Raw genomic sequence first — 24,911 nt, forward strand, 5'->3', positions numbered from 1 at the left:
GCCAGGCTGATCTCGAACTCCTGACCTCAGGTGATCCACTTCCCTTGGCCTCCCAAAGTGCTGGGATTACAGGTATGAGCCACTGAGCCCAGCTGATGTTATATTTCTTTCTCTCTCTCTCTCTCTCTCTCTTCCTCTCTTCTGCATGATACGGGCCAGTAATGATGGATACATAGAACAAGGATAAGGCAAGCAAGGATATTAATCCAAAGGCCTAGACAGTGATAACTTTTTAATGCAAACAGACTATCTCTCTATTTAGGCAGATGAAAGCCTATCCAGTTCTAATAATTATGATTCCTTGTTACCTTTGATAAAAGTTCAGTGACATTAAGCATCATCATCTTCTAATGGGTCCCCTTTGTATTTATTTTTGCCTGCACTCACTCCCACGTAGGACCTTAAGAATTACCACCTTAAGTTGCCACCTGTGCCCTGACTCCCACTCATTGAGGATGCGCTGACTTCTGACTGCCTGGCTCTTCCGTCCTCTACAGAACCAGCTGGGCCCCATGAGGTACAGGATTTCTTGGGGCGAGTCCAATTCCATCAATACCTGGGGAAACACAAGAACCTGGTGCAGCTGGAAGGCTGCTGCACCGAAAAGCTGCCACTCTATATGGTGATGGAGGATGTGGTCCACGGAGACCTGCTCAGCTTTCTCTGGACCTGTCGCCGGGTGAGCAGTAGGGTAGAGGTATTAGGAGGTTAAGACTTGACCTTCTTGATTAGCTTTTCACATGTCAATTAGTGTGACAAATGACAAAATGCAGAGACATTATAATAGCATGACAGAATAATTATCACCATCTAATAGAACTTTTTGTAATTATAGAAACGTTCTATAACTGCTCCATCCAATATAAGCCACTAATCACAGATGGCTTCTGGACACTTGAAATGTGGCTGATGTGATGGAGAAACTAAATTTTGAATTTTATTTAATTTTAAATAATGTAAGTTGAAATAGCCACATGTGACTAATGAGCACAGAGTGGACAGCGTAAGTTTAGAGCATGGACTTTGGGCTCTACCTCCTGCTAGTTATGTGACTGAGAAAGTCACCTTTCTGATCCTGAGTCTTCTAAATCAGTAAAATGGGAGTAATAATTATTATTTAAAAAAACTACAAGAAATTATGTGTGTGAAAACATAGCAGTGGTTGGTACAGAGTAAGCACTCAAAATGGCAGCTGTTACAATAATAATTACATAACAACATGAGTATTTTTGGTAATGGTTATAATTTTGTTGTTGTTACTGTGTTTTCTATTCTGTAACATCACCATAGTATGGTAGGGCAAACTCAGGGAGAAATTTAGCTGGTAAAGCTTTTGTACCTCAAACTCATGTTTTTTAAAATTAAAATGTTCAGAAATTTCTAGCCTCAAATGGTTGTCCCTTTCCTTAAAATTTCCCTTGTTCTCTACTCCTCTGTTGGAACTGCTACCTGTTTCCCTACTTTCTCAGCTTGCTGGTGGGCAAGTTCAGTACTCATTGAACCTCGTTAATATGCTGAGTATTGTACAACTGAACATGTATGAGAAAGGGCCCCTGTTAGTATCTTCCACCCAGTGTTGTCAATAGCGCAATGTGCAAGTATTTAGGCATTTTAAACTTTTTAAAGAGGTCGCTCATCTAAAACTTCTTTTGTGCTCTAACTGCACTAGCTTCTTTCCATTTTTCAAAAATACCATGTGTTTCTATTTCAGATTATCTTTATATATTTTTCTAGTTCCACCAAACTTCTCCCTTCTGTCCTTTTTATAGTTAATGTCTACTCATCCTTCAGATTTCATCAAACACTTTCCCTGTCCCTCCAACTGAATCCACTCTCTTCTGCCCACCGTCATATGCTCTCTTGGCACTTTGTACATTTCCTTTATGGCACTTAGAGATATGTAACCATTTATTTATGTATGATTATTTGATTCTGATTCACATGCATCTGCCACACAAGCTCCAGAAGGCAGCAGCCATGCTATTTTACTCATGCTTGTATTTCAAGTTTCTAACATGAAATGAGGGACATTTCAGGCATTCAGTAAAGATGCATTGAGTTAATGTACTAAATTAATCATGAGCACGTGTGTGCTCCCATGTGCACATGCACACGTGCATACACACAGAGCCCCAGAAAAATTGCCGCTTTATTCAGTGGATAGTCTATTTATACTTGTCTTACTTACCTGCTATTCATCTATGTCTGTCATTGTTTTTCCAGTCCAATGGATCATTTTATTTATCTGCCTATGCCCACGTCAGCCTCACTTTGAACATTAATTCTTATATTTTCTTAGCTTTGATAACTGCATTTCAGAGTATCTCTGCCCAACTTTATTTCTTTTCCAAATCTGTTCGTGCCATTTCAATGTAATGGTTTTTTTTCCCCTGTCTCTTTAGGATGTGATGACCATGGATGGTATTCTCTATGATCTCACAGAAAAACAAGTATATCACATCGGAAAGCAGGTCCTTTTGGCTCTGGTAAGATGGGGCAAAATGACAACTGATGGTGTGACATTTCCTTGTTAGCCTTGTTTTTGATGCCATCTTTCTCATATTCATATTCTCAAGTAGTGTCTATGTTTCAAAGAAAAGCAGATAGAAATTAGAGGGCAAAAACTCAAGCATGAATAAATTGTTTTTAGTCCCTTCTTTGGGGATTTATCTAGACAGTTTACTACACTATTGGTAATTTCAGGAAGAAAGTAGTTAACTTAGGGTTGATACAAGGAACAGGAAGGATTTTAAATACTTTTCAGCCTGAAAAGTCAACAGCCAGGGCCCAGAGGTATGCGCCCATTTACCTGATACTCTTACATCCCCGTATGTACTAATAATAGACGTGAAAGAGACAGATAGGGAAGCGAGTAGGGAGAAGATATGGAAAGAGAAACTGAATGGGTGAAAGGCTGCGGAACTAGAAGGAAGTATGCAATTTTACACCTGAAAAACAAGAAACACTAGTTCAGAGCATGTGTGCTTGGAGACTTGCTTTGATACTGAATGTGATAGGCAGTACATATAATTATAAAATGATTAAGGAACAAGTGAAAGAGGAGCAATGAGAAGAGCAACAGCTGGATCGTTCCTTTATTTTAAACCAACTTAAATGAAGAGGTCAGAGAAAGAACTCAGGGTTCAAGATGTTTAAGATAAAAAATTTACCTTTACAAGAATTACCCAGGAAGTTTGTATGCCTATTTCTGTGAAACTATTTAAATAGCTGTGTTTAAAATTAACATTTTCTATGGAAAATCAGGGCTCTGTGAAGCTACTGTTTTAAGAATTTGTTGTATCTTGCTACCTCAAGGTGTGAAATATACCAGGGATCTAAGTGGAATCAGGAAAAGGTTAGAAAAAAAATTAAGGTGGGTAAAGAGTCATAGTTATGGTTGAAGCACCCGTGGGACAAGGGAGAGTACACAGCATATATATGAATATTGTCTATGGTGTTTGGGTGGCCTGGTGGGTATGTTCCCTTGATTAAAGGTGTCAGGATACAGCCTACCCTGGACTCAGAACCGCAATTGCGGAGGTGCCGCACAGGGATGAATTGTTCAAATTGGTGCATTCATCGGGACCCTGTGCTACCTGTTACAAGGCAATATCGTACTGCTTTTTCTTGCCTTAACAACCTCAAAGTCAGTTACGTTCTTTAATTCTTATCATGGCAGTATTGTTTCTTATTTTAAAGCTTCACCAGACACAGAGACCCACTACTTTTCTCTGTCATCAATGATTGGAAATTATCACCTTTACCTTTTAATTCTCTGTAGCATCCTTCTTTAGTGATCACAGCCCTCAATCTCCAGATCTTCAGTCATGTATAGCTTTGCAACTTCTCCTTAAGCCTTAAATCGTTTGATACCAGAGGAAATGACAACATACATCCGCTATCACAGGGTGCCGTGGCTCTCCAATGCTTTGTTGACTGTACTAGAATTGGATATTTCTTAAAAATATAGGTTACCAGGTCTTTCTTCCTACATTTTGGTTTAGCAAATCTGGGGTAAAAATCTTATGTTTAAAAAGCTCTCAGGCAATTCCAATATGCAGACTGACTTGAGAATTTTTAGTAGAGTTTGTATAGTACATCCTATGAATTATAATACCTGGTTCTGGTCACTACCACTTAATAACCCTGTGGCCTTTTATAATCATTTAGATTTATCTAAAAGAGAATTTCCAAATTCAACTCATGCAGTTATTTTAGGGAAAAATTATATATATATATATATATATATATATACATGTGTGTGTGTGTGTGTGCGTGTGTGTGTGTGTATATTATATATATAAAATCACACTCAGTTTTGGTATGTATTACATTGGTTTCGGGCCTACTGATAGAAACTTGGAATCTACTCCCTTCTCCAGTGTCTAGCTGGGAAAGGAAAAGCAAGCAGGGGTCAGTGTTTGACAGAGTGGGTAATTATATTTTCAAAATCCAGTATTAATGTCATTTGAATTATTTGCTCAATTTGGTAATCTTAAACACAATGCAGAAACGTGTGATTCATTAGCATGCTTTGGAAGTGACATACCATTATTAGTGAGATTTGTTCAGAGTAGAAAACGTCCTTGTGTTTTTGAAGATTCCTAGAACTGCCTCTCCTTGTTTGTGACCCAAGCTGTGACCTCAGACAACTGATCATATTTGATTTTGTACTGATAGGAATTCCTGCAGGATAAGCACTTGTTCCATGGGGATGTGGCAGCCAGGAATATCTTGATCCAAAGTGATCTCACTGCTAAGCTCTGTGGATTGGGCCTGGCTTATGAAGTTTATACCCGAGGGGCCATCTCTTCTCAAACCATACCTCTCAAGTGGCTTGCCCCAGAACGGCTTCTCCTAAGACCTGCTGGCATCAAAGCAGATGTGTAAGGTTTATTCCTAGACTCTGAGTTTACTTTCTTTGTGACTTGGGTGTTCTCCCTGAACATGATTTGATCTGTTGCCAATTATGTCTACAAATAAAATCTCTACTTAGAAATTAAACATACCCTATCAAGCAGAAATGTTATGTGACAGAGTTCATGTTTGTCATCTGTCTGCAACTCTTTTTGGTACCTTTTCAACTACTTCTTTTCTTTTCTTTCCTTTTCTTTTCTTTTCTCTCTTTTCTTTTCTTAAGACAAGATCTCACTATGTTGCCCAGGCTGAAGCGCAGTGGCATGATCACAGCTCACTGCAGCCTCCACCTCCTGGGCTCAAGCTATCTTCCTACCTCTGCCTCCCTAGAAGCTACGACTACAGGCATGCACCACCACACTTGGCTAATTTTTTTTTTTTGATAGAGACAAGGTCTCACTCTGCTGCCCAGGCTGGTCTAGAACTTCTGGGCACAAGTTATCCTTTCACTTTGGCCTCCCAAAGTTCTGGGATTCCAGGCATCAGCCACCATGCCCAGCCTCAAGTATTTCTTCTGCATTAGATTACCAGTCTTAATTTGAAAAAAAAAAAAAAAAAAGTGAAAAGATTATTCACATCAATATCTAAGGAATTCATCTAGTAAAGTCTCTTTTATCTGAAGGAGGTAGGTCCGCTTAACCAAAAGGCCAGTTAAACCATAAATTATTAAAATAAAAAGAAATATACATACCTTCAATAACTTATTTTAACATAAAACTTATAAATACACATTCATCTATATGGTTTTTTTGAAGGAGGGGCAAGGTTTCTTTTTATGAGGATGAGTCTCCCAAATGAAGTTATATGTTGTTTTTTTAGTGTAAATAGTATCTGTAATGATTTCTTTTTGAGTTCCAGTTCAGGATGATTTTAAGTAGAGTGAGAAACTTGAAAATAATTGTGAAATTGTTTGCAGAGTTTTAATGCTACTTTTCCCAATTTTCTGCATTTGTCTCCCTCACACAATTTGGTTACATTTTATTTTTAGCAGTTTATTTTTATAAATAATTTTCAAAACGTTCAACTAAGTTGGAAGGAAGATAACGTTTTTTTGCATTTAATCAGTATATAAAATATTTAATTGATTACATAACTCCATATAATTACAATTACATGTAAAATTGGCATTAACAGGATCATAAAGAATCACATTTGACTTTTGGTAGCCATATAACTCAATTGCTTGGAGAAGTACCTAGATGTAATATAGAATATTCTACTTACCATCAATGTCATGAACAGCAGAGGAAATTTAGAATATCAATTAATATGATGAGTCAGTTATGAGATTTCCATTGCTGCTTCACTGACATCTGCTTTTCAATGGATGTCTGGGGGTAATAAACTTAACTGTAAAATATTAATCATTTAATAATGATATAGAATAGTGAACTGTATATCTCTGAAGTCATACTGCTTAGGCAAATACCTGTTCCAACTATGTATAAAGCTTGCTCTGTTAATATTTTTCCTAGGTTTGGGCAATTAAATCTACTAAGAAAATATTGACTAAATGATGAAATTTGCTTGGCTTTGCTCTAAGAATAAAGGCTAGAATTTCAGCAGAGAGGGATGGAAAGGAAGAAAAAGATGCAGAGGGAGCTTTAGGTAAATGTGCTTGTGTGATTACAGGCACTCACATTGGCAAATAATAATAAACATCTATTAATTTAAACTACAGGAAAATAGAGATGTAGCGTCAATCCTAAAAGATTCGAATCTACAGAAATTGAGCAGAAATGCTTTCTAATGGCAGTTTTGTTTTTCAAACACTCATCCTTGATTCTCCTTCATTGTCTTTTTTATGGGGCTCTTCCTAAAGGCTTCTGACTCTTAAATAATCTCTCTTTAGAAAAAGCAGAAATAGAAATTAAGTAGATGGCTTTGTTTCTTTTACAGATGGTCTTTTGGGATCCTGCTCTATGAGATGGTGACTCTAGGTAAGGATGAGCCCCCAAGTAGTTTGTACCTGTATGCAAATATGCAAGCTTGTTTATTTAGGGGGTGGATGATGATGTATGCTTTCAGAAAGGGTTTCAGTACAGCTCTGAAGCTATTAAAATGGACTGACATGTCGCCTAAGCCTGATTCCTGGGCTAGTCATATAAAGTGATTATTTTCTCCTTACCCCACTCTCTTCTTCCCTGTCCTTCTTTGGCCTTTCTTTTGCTCTCTTTCTTTTTCTTTATTTACTCCAAAATATTACCAAATCCAAGGGAAGTTTTCAAATCGCAAGGATAATTCCCAGAGTGGTCTTGTATAAACATGAAAATGTTTACTTCAGACTTACTAATTCATTTGATTGAGAAACTGCACACTTTCCCATGTATGGGGAGTGGAGGACAGATCTTATGTCTTACTTTGTTTGATCTTATGTCTTATTTGATTACTTTCCTTTTTTTTTTTTTTTTTTTTTTTTTGAGATGAAGTCTCGCTCTATAGTCCAGGCTGGAGTGCAGTGGCGTGATCTCAGCTCACTGCAACCTCCACCTCCTGGTTCAAGTGATTCTCCTGCCTCAGCCTCCCAAGTAGCTAGTACTATAGGCACCCGTCACATCCAGCTAACTTTTGTATTTTTAGTAGAGGCATAATTTCATCATATTGGCCAAGCTGGTCTTGAACTCCTGACCTTGTGATCCGCCCACCTTGGCCTTCCGAAGTGCTGGGATTACTTACAGGTGTGAGCCCCTGCGCCCAGCCTTATTTGATTACTTTCTTAGATAGTCAAAATTCTCCTAATTTACCTGGGTTTTTTTTCTCCAAAACACCTTTCCTCCCAATTCACTAAATTATGTCCATATTTGATCACCAGGGAGCAACTGAATTGTATCTAATATTTTTCCTATGGCTATATCTTTTGCAAGCAACGAACCCAAGTGGATGAAGAATAGTGTCAGTTACAGTTCACATTTTAAAGGACCCTAAAGTTCTCATTATTTTCATAATGACAGGGGCACCACCGTATCCTGAAGTCCCTCCTACCAGCATCCTACAGCATCTCCAAAGAAGGAATATCATGAAGAGACCCAGTAGCTGCACACATACCATGTAAGTGGTTTTTAAAGACCCGCTCTTCTTTCATTCCAAATATTGTTTGGCCCTCTATCAATTGTGCCCTTTTCAAAGTGCTCAGATGATTCTCACCTGTCGATATGCACCAGTGTATAGCTTTTAACCAAACCCACACAGTAAAATACTTCTATCTCATATATTATGTGTAATATATATATTATATATACATATACATACACAAACACACGCACACACACTCACACATATACCCCCACCACACACTGAGAACTATATTATTAGGAACCTAATTTTATTATAGTTTAGTTCCACGGGAAGCTTCTAAAATAGGTAGCAGGTAAACGAAACCCATTGCAAGTACAGTTGTGTTTAGTCTAAATGTCAGTTTTCTACCAGCCGCAGTTCAGACAGCTGTCATAAAATCCATTGCACTAGAGTTATTCATTCAGAGTGTGCCAGTTCTTATTTAGTATTTAACTTTTAAATGACTGTCTCTCTGTTCTTCCAGCTTTCAGTGTGATAAAAGCCAACCAGAAGAAGGGGAGATAAGAAGAAATTAGAAAGGCAGAAGGAGGATCCAATGTTGTCAGCAGATAGAGACAGTTAATGAACCAACCTAGAGGCAGGAAATGGAAAAATTAGAAATTACACAGACTGTTATTACCAATGAAGTTGAAAAGGGAACTGCTGTAGAATGTAAGAAAAGGTTAAATTGTCTATTAAAAAGGCAGTAGAGAATATATTAATATTTCTATTAGAATTGTTGCTATTTTGTAAGCTTTCATCATTGAATAGGTAAATTTACAGTGCTTGGTTTTCCTTATGATAAACAATTGCTGTATTGAGCAGATTAAGTTTAAATATCTTAACTATATATAAGTATACACACACACACACACTGACTATAGTAACGAAGCTAGGTACAATAGAAAGGAATTGATGACAAACATTTCTGTGTGTAAAAGGCTGTTCTTGATACTGGAAAAGACACCTAACCTGACCTGGTACCACGACCTCTGGGACTTGTCATCCAGCTTTGGCATCTGCAGTTCTAGCAGCAGATTCAAGGCACAAGCATAAAAGAATTAGATGAGGAGATATCTGAAACCTGAAAATCAACCTAAAGTAGGCAGCAGTATCAATGATTCAAAGCTCTGTCTCATATCAGAGTAAAAATGACATGTGTTCTGTTCCACCCAGCCCTGTTACTTTATTGCGCATTGCTTACAGTGTACAGCAAACAGCGTCTAGTGATAAAACTGTCCTGTCATACTCTAGTTTGGAAAATATTAAGTCATTCCTATCATTCAAGAGCACTTGTTGAGAAAGTGATAATAAGGGACTTGATATAAAAAGGTTGAGAAAGCAGAGTTGGGCCTGGTTAGTACTTGGATGGGAGACCGCCTGGGAATACCAGGTGCTGTAGTCTTTAAAAAAACAAAAAAGATTGAGAAGCAGTAGCACGCTTTGGGAAGAATACGAGTAACAGGGCAAACAGAAGAAAATCAAAGAATTGCAGAGTTTTTGGTTAAGGTTTGTGAGGAGAGGAGACAGGCTCACCATACATTTGCCTTGTCAAGGAAGTCAATTTCTCTTGTTTCCCTCTCAGGTATAGTATTATGAAGTCCTGCTGGCGCTGGCATGAGGCTGGCCGCCCCTCACCTAGAGAGCTACGCTTGCGCCTAGAAGCTGCCATTAGAACTGCAGATGACAAGACTGTGTTACAAGTACCAGAGTTGGTGGTACCTGAACTGTATGCAGCTGTGGCCGGCATCAGAGTGGAGAGCCTCTTCTACAATTATAGCATCCTTTGAAGAGTCCCAGACAAGAAACGTTTATGCATGATTATATGTTCTTGGACTCAATTCATCTAAGAACAGAAAATAGTGTTTCCAGGGGACACAGAGGGAGACATGGAACATGGATTCTTCATCTTCCTTTCCACATTTCTCTGGAAATCTGAAATGACGCTGGATCAGACTCTACGCACCATACACCCTGAGCTGAGACACATTATCGGTCTCACTTCTGCTGCCTCAGTCCTAGAAACACTGGGTAGAAGTGGTGGACGTGCGCAAAGGAGGTTTTAGAACTCTGCAGTATTTGTTGGGGCATGACATAAATAAGCTCATCCCTCCCATCCTAGGCTAGTTTTCTCTGGAACCACATTTTATCTAGATGATTACAAGGTCCAGAAAATTTGGAATGAAATGAAGGAATAGAAATCCAATAAAAGAGTTGAAGGGAAAGGAAATTTAAGGTTCTACTTGCTCAGGATTACAGATGTGGACCAACACCTCCTTCAGAGAAAAGGTGGTAGGACACCTGATCCTTCTTCAGTCCTGATTCCTACCTATAGGGTTGCAAGAGAACTATAATGGAAAACCTCTGAGTTTCCCCTTAAGTATAGATAAAACAAAGATGGTCCCCTTTTATCTAAGACACGTAAACTCTGTTAGTAATTTTTAATTAGAAGGTGGAGGGGTCATTTCATGATTGAGAACATTCAACATGTATTGTTCATTGAACTAGCTTCCTAGCTCCGATTAGACTAAGGAGATTAAGCCTAGAGAGTCAATGTTAGAACAGTGATAAAAATGCTGTGTGTGCATGTGTGTGTGCACAGTCAATAGGGAATATAGAAACTAAGCAAGAAGGCTCAGCAGCCCAGTATTTAACAAGGGCTAGAAAAGACTGTCATCTTATATGGAAGGATAGTAGCTTCTAATTTTCAATCATCCATTGATATACTGTGAAACTTATTTTATTAAATTAATATTTATTGAATGGAAATATGTTTTTCTGGTTTACAACTGTTAAAAATCTCTGTCGTGGGGAGGATAAAATAAATGGAAGTTAATGTCAATAGAAAAATGAAAAGGGATTCTTAATGTGCAAATGGGGATAATACCTATCTCACAAGGTTGTTCTGAATATTGAGTATGCATTTGTACAGTATCCGGCACATATGTGCTCAATAAATGTGTTTCTCCTTTTCTTTTGCCCTTCCTAACCCAGGCCCTTTCATAAAGGTATTTTTTCATTTAAAATCTACTGTGGCCAAGAAGAGAACCTCAGTCTGGAACACTGCAAGGCAGGACATGCCTAAAGTATGGCACAAGTATTAATATTATACACGTGCAATGTTGAAGTCATCATTTTTGCATGCTTTTGGATGATGATAGTGAACTCATACTATTTCAAAATATTGAAAACATCATCATGAGGGAAGTTCTGTTGAACATGGTGGTCTGTGATTTTAAAGAACATCTTGGGTACCCTGGAAGGAACATCTAAGGCTGCCGTTAAGAAAGATGACTGGCAGCCAAAAATGTTGTAGAAGTTGGAATCCTGATGGAATCGTGATAAGTCAGCTAAAAGAATAATGATTCTAACCTCTGAGACAATACCACAATGACTAGTCAGGATTTAAATGGGTAGTCAGTTGCAGGAGAGAAAAGGGCGGAAAAGTGGGTTCACACAAAATGACAAAGTCCTATGGAATCCCATTGTTGCCTCTCGCTTAAGTCAAAATTACAAAGTATTTCCTTATTTATCTGACCACTTAAAAATATTGAGTGTTAAGGCTTGCTGTGCTAGACACTTGGCTAGGTGTAGGATAAAAGAAATAGGGAGCTTTTGATTACACTCTAGAAGGTGAGACACGTTATACATTTTTTTGTGTGGGTATCCGTTAATTACAAAGTGTTAAGTGCTATGAAGAAAAAGCACATGATAGTAGAACGGAGTTTAAAAGGAATACGTCCCTGAAAAGAAATGGACTAAACTGAGAACTTAGGGATGGGTAAGTAACCCAGGCCGAATCAGAAGCGCCTCCCAGGGGGATGACACGTGTGTGTGAATCCTGAGGCAAGGAACTGCGAGGAAACATATGGGCTGCAGCACGGTGAGTTAAGGGAAGGTGGCACACAGTGAAATGGGACGTTGCTTTTTTGCGTTCTCATATTTGTTTCAGTAGGAGGGAAAGAAGCAGACAATTGACATTTAAATTTTTTATCCCCAATTTTATTTGTTTTTCTAGCCTGGAAAGTTAGATACAGTAATTTTTACTCTTAAGAAAATTGGGTCTTTCTCTCCCTTGGCCAGGTTTCTTCCAGAAGGAAGATGATATTTCTGGTATCTTTGACCTTTCAGCCAAATGGTGTTTCCAAACTAATGAATGAAAAGAGAAACAAAATATTTATCATTTAATCAGGTTGACTGTAGATAGATTTTGTTGTATTGTTTTGATCGCCTTCTCTCCAGTCTTGTTTTTCCAATCTATGCTTTACTGTTAAAAAAAAAAAAAATTCCAGCACTTAGGAACAAAGCAAACACCCACCTAGATACCGTGTCTAAGGGAAACTTGGCGATATCATTTAAAATAGAATAGTCTGAACCAGTAGTTCTCAAATTATGCTCATGGAAAACAGTATGATTTTCATGACAGATTTAGGTATTCTGTTATTAAAATTAAATAATAGTGGTGGCTTTTTTTTTTTTACCATTTTAAAACAAAAAAAGTAAGTTAGTGGATAGAGTTTTCTTAATCTTAACTTTGTTGCAATATTTTTTTTTAAATTTTGCTTTGACATGCTCATTGAAATAAATAAACAAGTAGCAAATACAGTGGAAGACGACTATTACCCTTAAGTTAGCACTGTGTTTACTTGTTTTGTGCAAAAGAGTTCGCGATTATGCTATGTGTTTGAAGCATATAATATTGTCATATGCTGGAAAAAATTTTAGATTGAATAATGGAATTAAATATACCATGTCATGATAATCTAGAAATAGCTCCAAGTGCTCACATATGAACATATGTGATAAAGAATGGTGTGGAAAATTTGGTGTTTTTGCATGATAGTGATTCTCTTATTTAAAAAGTAATACCTCTGAGTGATAAAAAGACAGATAAGGCTAAATCCACAGGGAAGTCTATTATGGAAAAGAGAAAAGCAAGGTGGGTGGATGAATTAAAAATTAAAATAGGCTACCTCATTCTGAATATTTTTAAAAATTTAAACCACATTTTGCACTTATTCTTGACTTACTACTCTGATCCATTATTAATAAATGAATGAGATAGCCCCATCTTTTGTTGTGTAAATACAAAATCAAAATGAATCAAACATTACTAATAAAATAAATCTAAAACATGAGACTCTTATATCCAGTGCTTATCACAATAAAGATGGAAAAAGTTTCTGAAAATTGGAAGTCAGAATGATTTGATCATTTTAAACAGAGAGGCAAAAAAGCAAAAACAGGTAGGATAACAGAGAGGACATAAAAGATCAAAGGAAGAAAGAATTTTAGATATAGGGAAAATCAGCAGAATATTTTAAAAATTAAATTAGCAAGTATAAGAAAGAACCATCGCAGATTTGATTAATCACCATGAAGCTGAAAGAAATAAAGTTAGAAACTCTAGTGGCAGATCATTATTTTATCAATGAATATTGTGTATTTGAATAAATCATTAAGTATTAATTTCAGTGGGAATTGGAAATAAAACGTTTATTTCTTACCTACTTCACTTTGTGTTTTGAAATTTTCCACTGTGTTAGCAAAGGTGGAAATAGTATTTTGGCTTCACTTAAGCAATTCAAACATTTATTTTCATAAGTAAACTGTGTTGATATCAGTAAGTATGTCTTAATTTGGAGTCTACAACAACTGATTTGAGAAATGTTCACAATTTTTTTTTTTGCTATTTCTAGCCCAACTAAAAGTGTATGAGAAAAATTCTTATATAACTGTGCTGACCAACACAGTAGCTTCTAGTCACATGTGGTTATTCAAATGTTAATGTAAATTAGTCAAAATTAAGAATTCAGTTTGAAGTCACACTAGTCACATTTCAAGTGCTCAGCAGCCATACCAAAGAATATTTCCATATCGCTGTTGTGTACATCCAAGAATACCAGAAAACACAAATGCTTTATCACTTATTTGGGCCTAAAATATGAAGAGTTAAGTAAATATAGTTTCATATTTTATCTTACTAACAGTTAGGATTAGATAGTCTTGAACCCATAAGTCTTTTTTGGAAATCAAGACAGTAACTGGCCCACTTAACAAAGATCTTAAAGCTTTGTGCATTCCATAACCTCTACTGACATAGTTACACATTCTGGTATCCATAGTTGTATTTAGGTAAATATGAAGATGCTTTGGCACATGTGGGAATCTAAGATATTCAATGAGGCTTTCCATATAATTCAACAAAATGGATCACAGCTGATATTTCCAGAGATACTATGGAATACAGTGCTCAAATTTCTGTGAATTATTCTTGTGGTAAGTGTGGTGACCAACTTATCTCAGTTTTCCTGGGTGTTTCCAGGTTTGGAAAGTCCCATGTCCCAGTAAACTCCACAGTCCTGGTCAAACTGGAATAGCTTGTCACCCTAGTGAGAAAGCATAGTGCTTCCTGTTTCTTATGTATTTTCCAAAATGGTGACCTATTGTAGGGATTGATTCACTTTTCTATATTAATAGTTATATAACTGCTAATATGGACTCAAGGTAACTTGGCCCAATCTGCCTTTTTAGTCATTCTATTTGAACCTTATGCTCTAGCTATACCAAATTTCTTGGCGTTCCCAAAACATGCATTTTCATACCACTGTCTTTGCTCAGGTCATTCTCTGCTGGGAATGCTTTTTCATACCACTAAACATACACAGAACTTACTTCTCAAGGTCCAATTCAAATATCTCTGTTGACAAGTCTTCTATTTTTCAAATTTCCTTACTCTGCAGTAGAATGCATTTGCTTCTTCTGCTGTATTACCAGCACGTTTTACATATATTCCTTTTATTTTATTTCGAGACGAAGTTTCACTCTTGTCACCCAGGCTGGGGTACAATGGCATGATCTCGGCTCACTGCAACCTCTGATTCCTGGGTTGAAGTGATTATCCTGCCTCAGCTTCCTGAGTAGCTAGGATTACCAGCGTGTGCCACTACACCAGCTAATTTTTGTGTTTTTAGTAGAGACAGGGTTTCTGGTCTTGAACTCCTGACCTCGGGTGATCAGCCTGCCTCGGCCTCCCAAAGTGCTGGGATTATAGGCATGAGCCAACGTGCCCAGCTACACATATTCTTAATTATCTTAAATATATTAAGAGCAATTAGCAATTGCTCCCTTGTGCTGATATTTGCCTTACATATTTGCTTTCTTTTCTAGACTACCAGTGCAAATGGCTTATTTCTAGTTTCAAACTTTTTGTCACATAGGAAATGTTTGTTAAAGCTGTTTTATAAAATTTAAAGCTTATTTTACATATTATTCTCATTTGATCTCTCAAGAATTCCGTGAATTTGACAAAGTAGATTGCTCTATATGCCTGAGACTGATGAACAAACAGGTTTAGAGATAGTGACTTGCCCAAGGTTAGGTAGCTGTGTTGGGATTGAATCCCAGGTCTTCTCACTACCACTTTTTACCAAATTCCATTGAAGGTTGTCAACTGACAGGATTACTCTGTGTGTTGGTAGCAAAAGGGTGATCAATCATATTTGAAAAGCAGACTTTAGTCTTTTCCTTTCTTTCAAACCTACCCTACAATGGAGCATTCGTTCATCCCTCCAATTTAATTGTACTTGGCGAGAAACGTGGGCTAAATATCCTTATTACACCTTAAATCAAATTGCCAAAACTCCACAGGCTACTAAAAGTTAACCCTTACTGAATGAATGAAGAACCTTAAAAGTTCTGCTGTTAAAAGCACGGCGACTGTCAGGATTTTTCAGTGTGTGTGTTTTAAGACTTCAGCTCTTCCGTATGATGGATTCCTTTGAGTTTGTCTCTATTATTATAGGCTTATAGCTGTTATAACTGTCAGGGTTTTTCAGTGTGTGCGTGTGTGTGTCTGTGTGTGTAAGACTTCAGCTCTTTCGTGTGATAGATCTCTTCGACTTTGTCTCTATTATTATAGGCTTGTAGTTCTCAGGTAACTACCAATCATTATTCAAAGGGGAAAGCACCCTGTTAGAAACCAAGAAAAACGGTTTATTCTCTCAGTCTGCTATTTCGAGTCTAAGCTTTATCTTTATTTAGCTCACAGAGGCGCATGAAGCCACACCCACCTCACAGATGCCAGATTGGGAGACCAGAAAAGTAAAAGCGACTTGCAAACCTTAGCTCTAAATCCATAAAAAAGACTATCATATGCTCAGATTTCTAGTTTTTGCTAATATACTGTAATCTTTATTTTGAAAATAATGTGCTTCCAATCCTCGTAAAGCGTAAGTCACGTCGCTGCGACGGTCCCTTCGGCGCCTCCGGCCTCTCGAGCGAGACCAGGCCTTCAGGCTTTTCTGCAGGGCTGCACGGATTGAAGAAAAGCAGCGCCTGTGGTGACGCACGTATTCCGCGCGTGACGTCACTGCCGGGCGCCGCGCGACACGTTGTCTCGGTTTTCGGCGGGCTTACCGGGGACAAAAATGTCTATGGCTAGCGATTTCTACCTGCGCTACTACGTAGGGCACAAGGGCAAGTTTGGGCACGAGTTTCTGGAGTTCGAATTTCGGCCGGACGGTGAGAAGAGGCCCACGGCACGCGGTGCTAGGAAAGGGGAGCGAGACCTAGAGTCCGTGGAGGAGGCGAGGGGAGGCCGGTGGTGTGGGGTGAGCCGAGCTTCGGTAGGCTTGAGAGTGTGCAGGGGGCGGAGGCCACTGCTTTCCCCGAAGGAAATAGGAGCTTAAGAATATAGGAGGCCCAAGTTGGTTTTATAAAGGAAAGAGAATTGCTATAAATTAAAGCTAATCCTGTCACAAACGGAAATGTTGAACCTACAGTAATCATAAGTTTGTAACAGTGCACCAGAAGGGGCTTTAAAGGCTCTGGAGATTGTCGCCCTATTTAAAAATGCTAGCATCTTTTTGAAAACACCCCCACCATTGGTGGTCCAATGGATGAATAAAATCTTGCGACCAGTACATTTTGTTTATTCAGGCTGTGTGTGGTCTTTGAAGGGGAGGAGCCCGACGTGTTAACAAATGAGAATAATAATATGTTTTAGGTGCTTAAGTATAATTGTTCACCACAGCATGTATATAGAGTATCAAAAAAGAGGGGAGAGGCAAAGTTCCACAGGAGGGAGTCAGGAAAATCTTCCTAGATGACGACACTCTTGAGATGAGTCTGGAAATGAGAGACTTGGCTTTTGAGAGGAAAAAAACAGACTTCCAGAGCAGAATGAGCCGAGGACCAGGTGAAACTGCTACCCATGTAGCGTGCAACAATTTGTGTTTTCTGACAGCACTATCCGTGGAGAATGTTATATTGATCTTGCCTACCTGCAACAAGAAAGTTCATTTGGAAACATATTTTTTGGTTTTTTATGAATGCACATTTTGTGCTGGGCAACAAGCAAATACAAAATGTGAAGGTACAATAGTAAGACTTAAATTTAACTCAAAGAGATTTGTCTTGGTGGGAGACACAGACGTTTAACTATAAAGCAATATGCATATTAAGTCCTATAAGCATGCTTTGGAGAATGTTCTGTGAGAGCAAGAATAAAAAATTACAGGAGGAGTGTATATTAGGAAAGAAGAGTATCAAGCACTTCAGACGGGACTCACGTTAACTACAGTCCTGCAGTTACTATTTTTTTTTTGAGACAGGGTCTCATTCTGTCACTCCGATCTGAGTGCAGTGGCACAATCTCAGCTCACTACAACCTCTGCATCTCCAGCCCAAATGATCCTCCCACTTCAGCCTCCCGAGTTGCTGGTAATAAGGCCCCCGACACCTCTCCCGGCTCTTTTTTTTTTTTTTTTTTTTTTGGTAGAGACAGATTTTCCCATGTTGCCCAGGCTGGCCTCAAACTCCTGAGGTCAAGTGATTCAGCTGCCCAGAGCCCTGGGATTACACGCATGAGCCACTGCAGCCAGCCAGCCCTGCAATTATTTAGAAACCTTAATCGCTGTATTCAACCTTTCTCTTCCCATAAATTCAGCTAAATTTACCTGAATTGATCTTTCTTTATATAATATTATTTTCAGTTCCCCTGGCTGTGAACAACATCATCCTTATCCCTATCCCTTTTAGCAGGTCACATAAATTAGGTACCTGAATATTATCAGGGAAATTTTATGCTAGAACAATGGTTCTAATCAATGTATCTGCCACTGCACTATTCCACATACTTCCATTGGTAATAATGAGTCCTGAAGACTGGCATCTTTTTCTTTTTCTTTTTTCTTTTTTGAGACTGGAATCTTGCGCTGTCGCCCAGGCTGGAGTGCAATGGCATGATCCTGGCTCACTGCAACCTCAGCCTCCTGTGTTCAAGGGATTCTCCTGCCTCAGCCTCCCGAGTAGCTGGGATTGCAGGCATGGGCCACCACATCCAGCTAATTTTTCACCATGTTGGCCAGGCTAGTCTTCAACTGCTGACATCAGGTGATTCAACCACCTCAGCCTCCCAAAATGCTGGGATTGCAGGCATGAGCCACTGTGCCCGGCCATCAAAGACTGACATTTTTATCATTTTAGAGTATCTGTAGTACATTATAGCTGTGTCTGGGCAACTGACTGGCCATAAGGGGAAGTATACATCAGAGAATACAAAAATCATGATGGATCAAAATTAAATATAAACCAGCTGACAAACTCACCAACTTTGACCCAAAAGCATCGTTTGTATGCTTCTTAGTCATAATTCTAAAATGTCTGCCTTATAATTGTATGCATATACTTGAAGGAAAAAAATTAAAACATTTTAGTGTAGTGGAGAAAGCATGAGTATTGAAAGAAAGTAGATTTAGATCTGAATCTTGTGTGACCCTGGTTAAGTTAGTTTTCTCTCCTGTGAATAGGTGAGAAAATAAAACTTGTTTTTTAGGATTGTTTTAAAGATTAAATGCTCTGGGTAAGGCAGCACCAATACGGGCATATAACAAACTTGAAAGGAATGTTAGTGCCTTTTGCAGATTCTCTTTCTAGTTCATGATGTAGCTTAAGAAAACAGGCCTTAAAAATGACCCAATATGTAGTATAGGCATGGGCTATTTAAATATTTGGCCAGCTTCAACTTCAGCAAACTTAACCAGCAAATATTTATTGTCTACATGTCTAGCATTTATCTTACACAAGGAGGGAGGAAATATTAATAAAAATAGTAGTATAAAATGGTTTTTGCCTTCATAATTGTGTACAATGTCATTAATTTTTTTTAGCAGTTTTTGCTATTATAAATTGATTTTTTTCTCCACTTCCCACAGGAAAGCTTAGATATGCCAACAACAGCAATTACAAAAATGATGTCATGATCAGAAAAGAGGTAAGTTATATTCAAATGTCTCTTTTTTTTTTTAGCCCATTTTCTTCAAGTGTGTGTTGAATTTACAAAAATAAATCTAAGGCTCTATTGTAAAGAAGAAGCCAATTTATAGATAGAAAGGCGTTTCTGTTTAGAATAGATACAATTGTTGCATCCATAGTGATGAGAAAGTTCAGAGAACTAACTGTGATGTGAACTATACTTGCATTTATTTATTTATTTACTTATTTTTTTTTTCTGAGACAGAGTCTCGCTCTGTCGCCTAAGCTGGAGTGCAGTGGTGCAATCTCAGCTCACTGCAGCCTCTGCCTCCTAGGCTCATGCGATTCTCCTGCCTCAGTATACTTGCATTTATTACTGTTCACCTTATAGATCTTGTGATGTCACAAGTTAACCACTTGGAGGTATTTGGACCTCAGTGTTACAAAGACAGAATACAGTGTTTTCAAAGGCAGTTAATGATGAGAAGAGGGAAAAAATATATGTTAAAGGAAAGGACAAGAGATGGAGAAAAGGAATATAACAAGGATAAATGATTCTATTCTATACCTTTGGAATCAATTAAATTTTTCAGTATTTCTCTATTTGAATATTCAGGGTTTGTCTCTTATTTCCTTCTGAGTTGAAGGGTGACACAAGTGGACATTATCAAATTTTATTATGATTAATTTTTAGGCTTATGTGCACAAGAGTGTAATGGAAGAACTGAAGAGAATTATTGATGACAGTGAAATTACAAAAGAAGATGATGCTTTGTGGCCTCCCCCTGACAGGGTTGGCCGACAGGTTTGTATTTAGTGATTCTTTGAGTGCATAAATATTAAAAAATGATAATACTGTTATGTTTTCCCTTGTTTATTTTAAATGAGTCTAAGTTGATTCTTTGGCTTTCCATTCAATAGGCACCTGGTAAATTCTCTTTAATTTTATCTCTCTTAGTTCCGTTTTCTATACTACCTCCTAGTAGTAAAGGAGTCGGTGCATAGTTCTAAATTTAGACATCTTCTCTGTAATCACCCCAGACAATGTTAGGATGTTTTCACAGTGCAGTGTTATGAAATTTCTGTTGTGTGTTAATCACTTTTATTAAGAATATGATTATGTAAAATTTACTTTTGCCAAATCATAACTTTCACAATTCTTATTTGCATCCCAGTACCCCAGAGAGAGACTTGATTGGTGGTTTCTTTGTTACAGCTGACAATTGCATTTGCCTCTCGTATTCCTTCAGAGTAATTGATGTTTCTCAAAATGCTTCTGAAGAACTCTGAAGGCCTAATTTCTTTCTGTAGAAAGAAAGTTTGGTTTCTGAATTGGGTCTTTTCAACACTTGGAGAAATGAGATACAACCCCTGGAAGGAAGAAACATTTAATTTCACTTTTGTGTATTCCTGAGGATTGTACTTTGTATCACCTTCTTTGACTAGAAGAAAATGTGGAGAAATATAACAGATGCTGACATTCTGTAGGAGTAACTTAACTCTTCTGTTTAAAGAAACATTATTTAGGAAAACAAAGGTAATAGTTAACAGCATTTATTCTAAGCATTGTATCCCTTTTAAAAAGTAAATTTAGGCCTCAGTTTGTTTTATGCATATATGCATGCGTACTAAAAAGCAGACCACAGCAGCTAACCTTTTATATCATTTAGACTCAGGGAGAGCCTAGCATTTTATCTACTCGCTTAAGGATGTGTTCCTGGGTTTTGGTTAGTGGGGAGGAGTAGGCATGCTTCAGAAATTGCCTTTTGTATCAAGTCAAAGGTTTTATGGCTGTCAGAGCATCTTAGTTAATTCTCCATTTGGTGTGTGTTGTTAAACTGCATAATTAGGCCTTCTGGTTAAATAAATAGCTAGGACTGTATTCAATAGTGTCTGTTAACTTGAAAATTCATTACAGGCAGAGTCTTTTCATACTGGTTTTAGGCCTACAGATAATATAGAGAAAAATCTATATAGTAATTACAGCACAACAGAAACATCTACAGTATGTTGTATTTGTTTTACTAGTTCTTAATTTTACTTATTTTACAGAGTATTAGTTTTGAGTCTTTCACTCTTGAGATCAAATATAAGTACTATTACTTATTAGTGTTATTAAATTCAAGTGTTTTCCTCTGCTTTATGAGTTTTGGATTGCACATTTGTAAAATAGGTTAATAAGGTTATTTTCAAGATTATAGAGATTGTAAAGTCCCTAGTACTAGGACCTGACATACAGTAGATGCTAAAGTGGTGTTGGTTATTACTGTTACATATTTTATTTGTAGAATCTTCCAGAAAGGAAACGTGTGTATTTATCATGTTAAAAATGGTCTTATATTCCTATCATTTTTACAATATGTGCTTCAAAGTGATGTCTTTAGTTTTTACTAACATTGTAAGAAACATTTCTTTGTCATTTTGTTTCATAGTGTCTTCTTTATATCTCTGATAAGCAATTCTTTGTTGTTCCTAAACTTGGGGGTAGTGCTCATGAGCAGTTTAAGTTTTTATGTTAAATATATAGTTTGTATCTGATAAACCAAGTTTTTTTTTTTTTCTCATCTCCCTCCATTGCTAGAAAACTTACAACTAGAGTTGGGATCCATTTGTAGCAAGAATACAGATATCTCTGGGGTAGATTTTTGCATTAACTACATTTTTCTGCTGTTTTTTTTTTAGGAGCTTGAAATTGTCATTGGAGATGAGCACATATCTTTTACCACATCAAAAATAGGTTCTCTTATTGATGTAAATCAGTCAAAGTAAGTATGTTAAAGCATTTTGGCTAAGTTGTCATTAGAAAGACTCATTTTAGAACTATAGTCAGTTTGTTAACCAAGATAATTTTAGAGGCATTACAGTGAATTGATAAACCTATCATCAGTTTCTTATGCAGATGTAATTCTGATTTTTATATCATTAAAGGCTTATTATCTTGTCTCTCAGTAGAAGTTAGCAGAGTATTTCATTGATTGTCCAAAAAATTTTAATCTAACAGCTGTATATAATAATGCCCAGATTGTATTAGCCATTTTGTATAAAATTGTGGATATAGTTTCAGAAAATCCAAAGAAAAGAAATCCTTATTGGATTATATCAGACTCATTAGAGCCATATCATCTCACTTTCCTCCTTGGGCTCAATACTTGGGGAAAAAAAAAAATGGAAAAAATCCAGTATAGCCTAAATATCCTTTAGCTACCAATGTCTTCCCAAGATCTGTCTCCCGCCATCCCGGATTTTGTGACACATCCCATTTTCTTGGTCTTCTTTCTGCCCATTCCCCTCAGCGTGCCCCCATAGTACTCTTACTTTTTTCTGTCACCCTAAATTTTGATAACCTATTTGTCTGCTTTACTGGTTTGAATGTAAGCTCCATGAGAACCTTGCTGTAACCTCAAAGTTAGCATAGTACCCTGCACATAATAGATGCTTTTGATAAATATTTATTAGAGGAAAGGAGAAAGGAATGAATGCATAATAACTATTGGACACAAAAGTCTGTGTTCACAAGGACCAACCAGATGCTTTTAAACTATCAAATTTATTTTCCTACATTTGGTGCGGATGTGGCGTTGATACCCTACTGGGATTATAAATTGTAGTGGTTTTTGGAAAGCAGTTTGGTAATATGCATCAAAAACTGTTAACATTTTTCATTCACCTTTGGCCTAGCAATTCATTTCTCAGCATCTCTTCTATGGAACTGTTCCTAAATATTGGAAAAGCTTTATTATACATGAAGATGCTCATTGAAGTATTATTTATAATAGGAAAATAATCCCAGTGTCTAATAAGGGGAGAATTATTAAATTAATTAAAAATTATTAGTGAGTTCTTTTGAGTGCCATGGGGAAAGTAATTAAAAAAGGGCACAGGGAATGATTGTAGTTATTAACGAATAGAGAAATATCAAAGTGTTTATAGTTATTCTATGAAAATAGTGGCATTACCGTATTTTTTTCTGCTTTATTAGATATTTTTATGATGTGGTTATTACATTCATAAGAAGATTAAACTCTTTAAACACTAAAATGAATACTGATGAAGAAACTTTTTTTCTTATAAAAGATATTTGTTGTATGTTCATTTTAGTTGTTAGCAAAATCCTTCCTTTCTCCTAAATTTTGTTAACTTAATTGTTATAAGATTTTGATTTTGTTTTGTTTTAGGAATTTAAAGAATTGTTTTATCCTAGGAACAAAAAGTAACTTTTACCTTTTTAAATTTTAGGGATCCTGAAGGCCTTCGAGTATTCTACTATTTGGTACAAGACTTGAAATGTTTAGTTTTCAGTCTCATTGGATTACACTTCAAGATTAAACCAATTTAAATTCCATGTTTTTCAAGCTGTTTGTATATTTAATTAAGGGATGGAGGGTTTATTTGTCATTTACAATATTGGGGTTTTTATGAATGCGAAGCAAAAAAAAAAATTGTATGTAAACTGGAAATAAGAAAATACATTAACAGGCTTAATGGTTATCCTAACTTGAGTCCACGTGGTTTGAACAGTCCCCACACACATTAAATTCTGTAAATAAAAGTCACCTTTTGTTAAAAATTTGCTCTAATAAAACATGCCAAATCCTGGTTGCAGAGTATTTTGTTTGTTTGTTTTTTTCTAGGAGGCCATGTCTCTAATTCACTTTAAAGATAATAACAAATTGTTCTGGTACATATATCCTGTGATAGAAGATACTTTAGGTGGAAATATGTAGCCAGTTTCTCATCCATTAAAAGCAATTGTAGATATTTCCGCCATTCATGAATGAATTTAATTTTGGGGGCTTATGGAAGGTCTGGGTCTTTTGCAGTTACCATAAACCCCCTCAGGGATTGTTCACATTTAAATATTTTCAGTTATAAGCAGTGATGTCCTAAAGTGTTACAAGAGTAAATTCTACCCCATGTTAGGCATATCTTTGATGATGCCCTTGTTCCCTAATTTGCAATGTTTACTGTGTAGTGGTTGGGGGAGAACTAAATGAGTTTTCAGCTTTATATATTGTTAAATGTTTAGACAAACACACATGTATGTAGGAATGTACATAAATATTTTTAACTCCTATTGAACACAGGTCTCTCTTAAGTTTCCCTGTTCTTTTTAACCTCTTTCTGATAGTAACCATGTCCCTTGTTTCCTTTTATTCTTCCATCTGAACCCCCATTCTTTAAACGTTATGCTGTTCTGGTAGTTATGATCCACTTGCCCCTGGAAGGAGTTAGCACTGACTTTTGGACGGAATAATTAGTTTCTGAAATCTTGCCAGGACTCCTGAGCTAGGCTCTGGAGTCGGGCTGTCCAGTAACTTTTTTGCAATAATGGAAATATTCTAAGTGCAATCCAATAGGATAGCCACTGGCCAAATAAGTTTACTGATTACTTGAGGCATGTGCCTCATATAACTGAATCTATGGTGCTCTTTAAAGAATTTTTTTCTAATGTGAAAAGGATAAAACATAAAACTCTTGAGATTTATAAAGTGAATACCTATATGCCAACCTAGATTGTATACTTAACATGTTTTTTACTGTAATATGTCTATTATAAATCATCTTGGTTTTTCACTTAACTAGTGTAATTGGTGCCAGTAAACTACATTTTTTGTAGTAATACTTAGTTTTCATTAAATTTAGATAGCCCCATTTGTCTAGTGGCTACCCTTTGGACAGTATAG

The 24,911-nt window shown here is 36.9% G+C and overlaps 2 protein-coding genes across 7 annotated transcripts in view; both read left to right on the top strand.

The window, feature by feature from the left end:
- The window catches only part of STYK1 (serine/threonine/tyrosine kinase 1), a 45,372-nt gene extending 32,082 nt beyond the window's left edge, over positions 1–13,290 (top strand). For 3 of the 5 annotated variants that reach the window (XM_032254328.1, XM_032254330.1, XM_032254326.1), the window contains exons 5-10: positions 498–697; positions 2,403–2,486; positions 4,681–4,886; positions 6,817–6,857; positions 7,869–7,965; positions 9,557–13,290. In XM_032254328.1, the coding sequence (XP_032110219.1) occupies positions 498–697; positions 2,403–2,486; positions 4,681–4,886; positions 6,817–6,857; positions 7,869–7,965; positions 9,557–9,761 (833 nt within the window). In that variant the 3' untranslated portion in view covers positions 9,762–13,290. The remainder of the gene's footprint in view (positions 1–497; positions 698–2,402; positions 2,487–4,680; positions 4,887–6,816; positions 6,858–7,868; positions 7,966–9,556) is intronic. The other 2 variants (XM_032254327.1, XM_032254331.1) reach the window with 2 other exon arrangements.
- A 3,029-nt stretch (positions 13,291–16,319) lies between these two features.
- Positions 16,320–23,834, top strand: MAGOHB (mago homolog B, exon junction complex subunit). Of its 2 annotated transcripts, none has more exons than XM_032254332.1 (5): positions 16,320–16,494; positions 19,188–19,246; positions 19,922–20,032; positions 21,910–21,992; positions 23,464–23,834. In XM_032254332.1, the coding sequence occupies exons 1-5, from the start codon at positions 16,401–16,403 to the stop codon at positions 23,561–23,563; spliced, it is 447 nt and encodes a 148-aa protein (XP_032110223.1). In that variant the 5' UTR covers positions 16,320–16,400; the 3' UTR covers positions 23,564–23,834. The 2 variants fall into 2 exon arrangements, with proteins under 2 accessions (XP_032110223.1, XP_032110224.1); XM_032254333.1 differs by lacking the exon at positions 16,320–16,494 and adding an exon at positions 16,999–17,170.
- The last annotated feature ends 1,077 nt before the right edge of the window (positions 23,835–24,911 follow it).

The sequence above is a fragment of the Sapajus apella genome, unplaced genomic scaffold (assembly GCF_009761245.1).
Source record: "Sapajus apella isolate SASKATOON/1434 unplaced genomic scaffold, GSC_monkey_1.0 scaffold86, whole genome shotgun sequence".
NCBI classification, from domain to species: domain Eukaryota; kingdom Metazoa; phylum Chordata; class Mammalia; order Primates; family Cebidae; genus Sapajus; species Sapajus apella.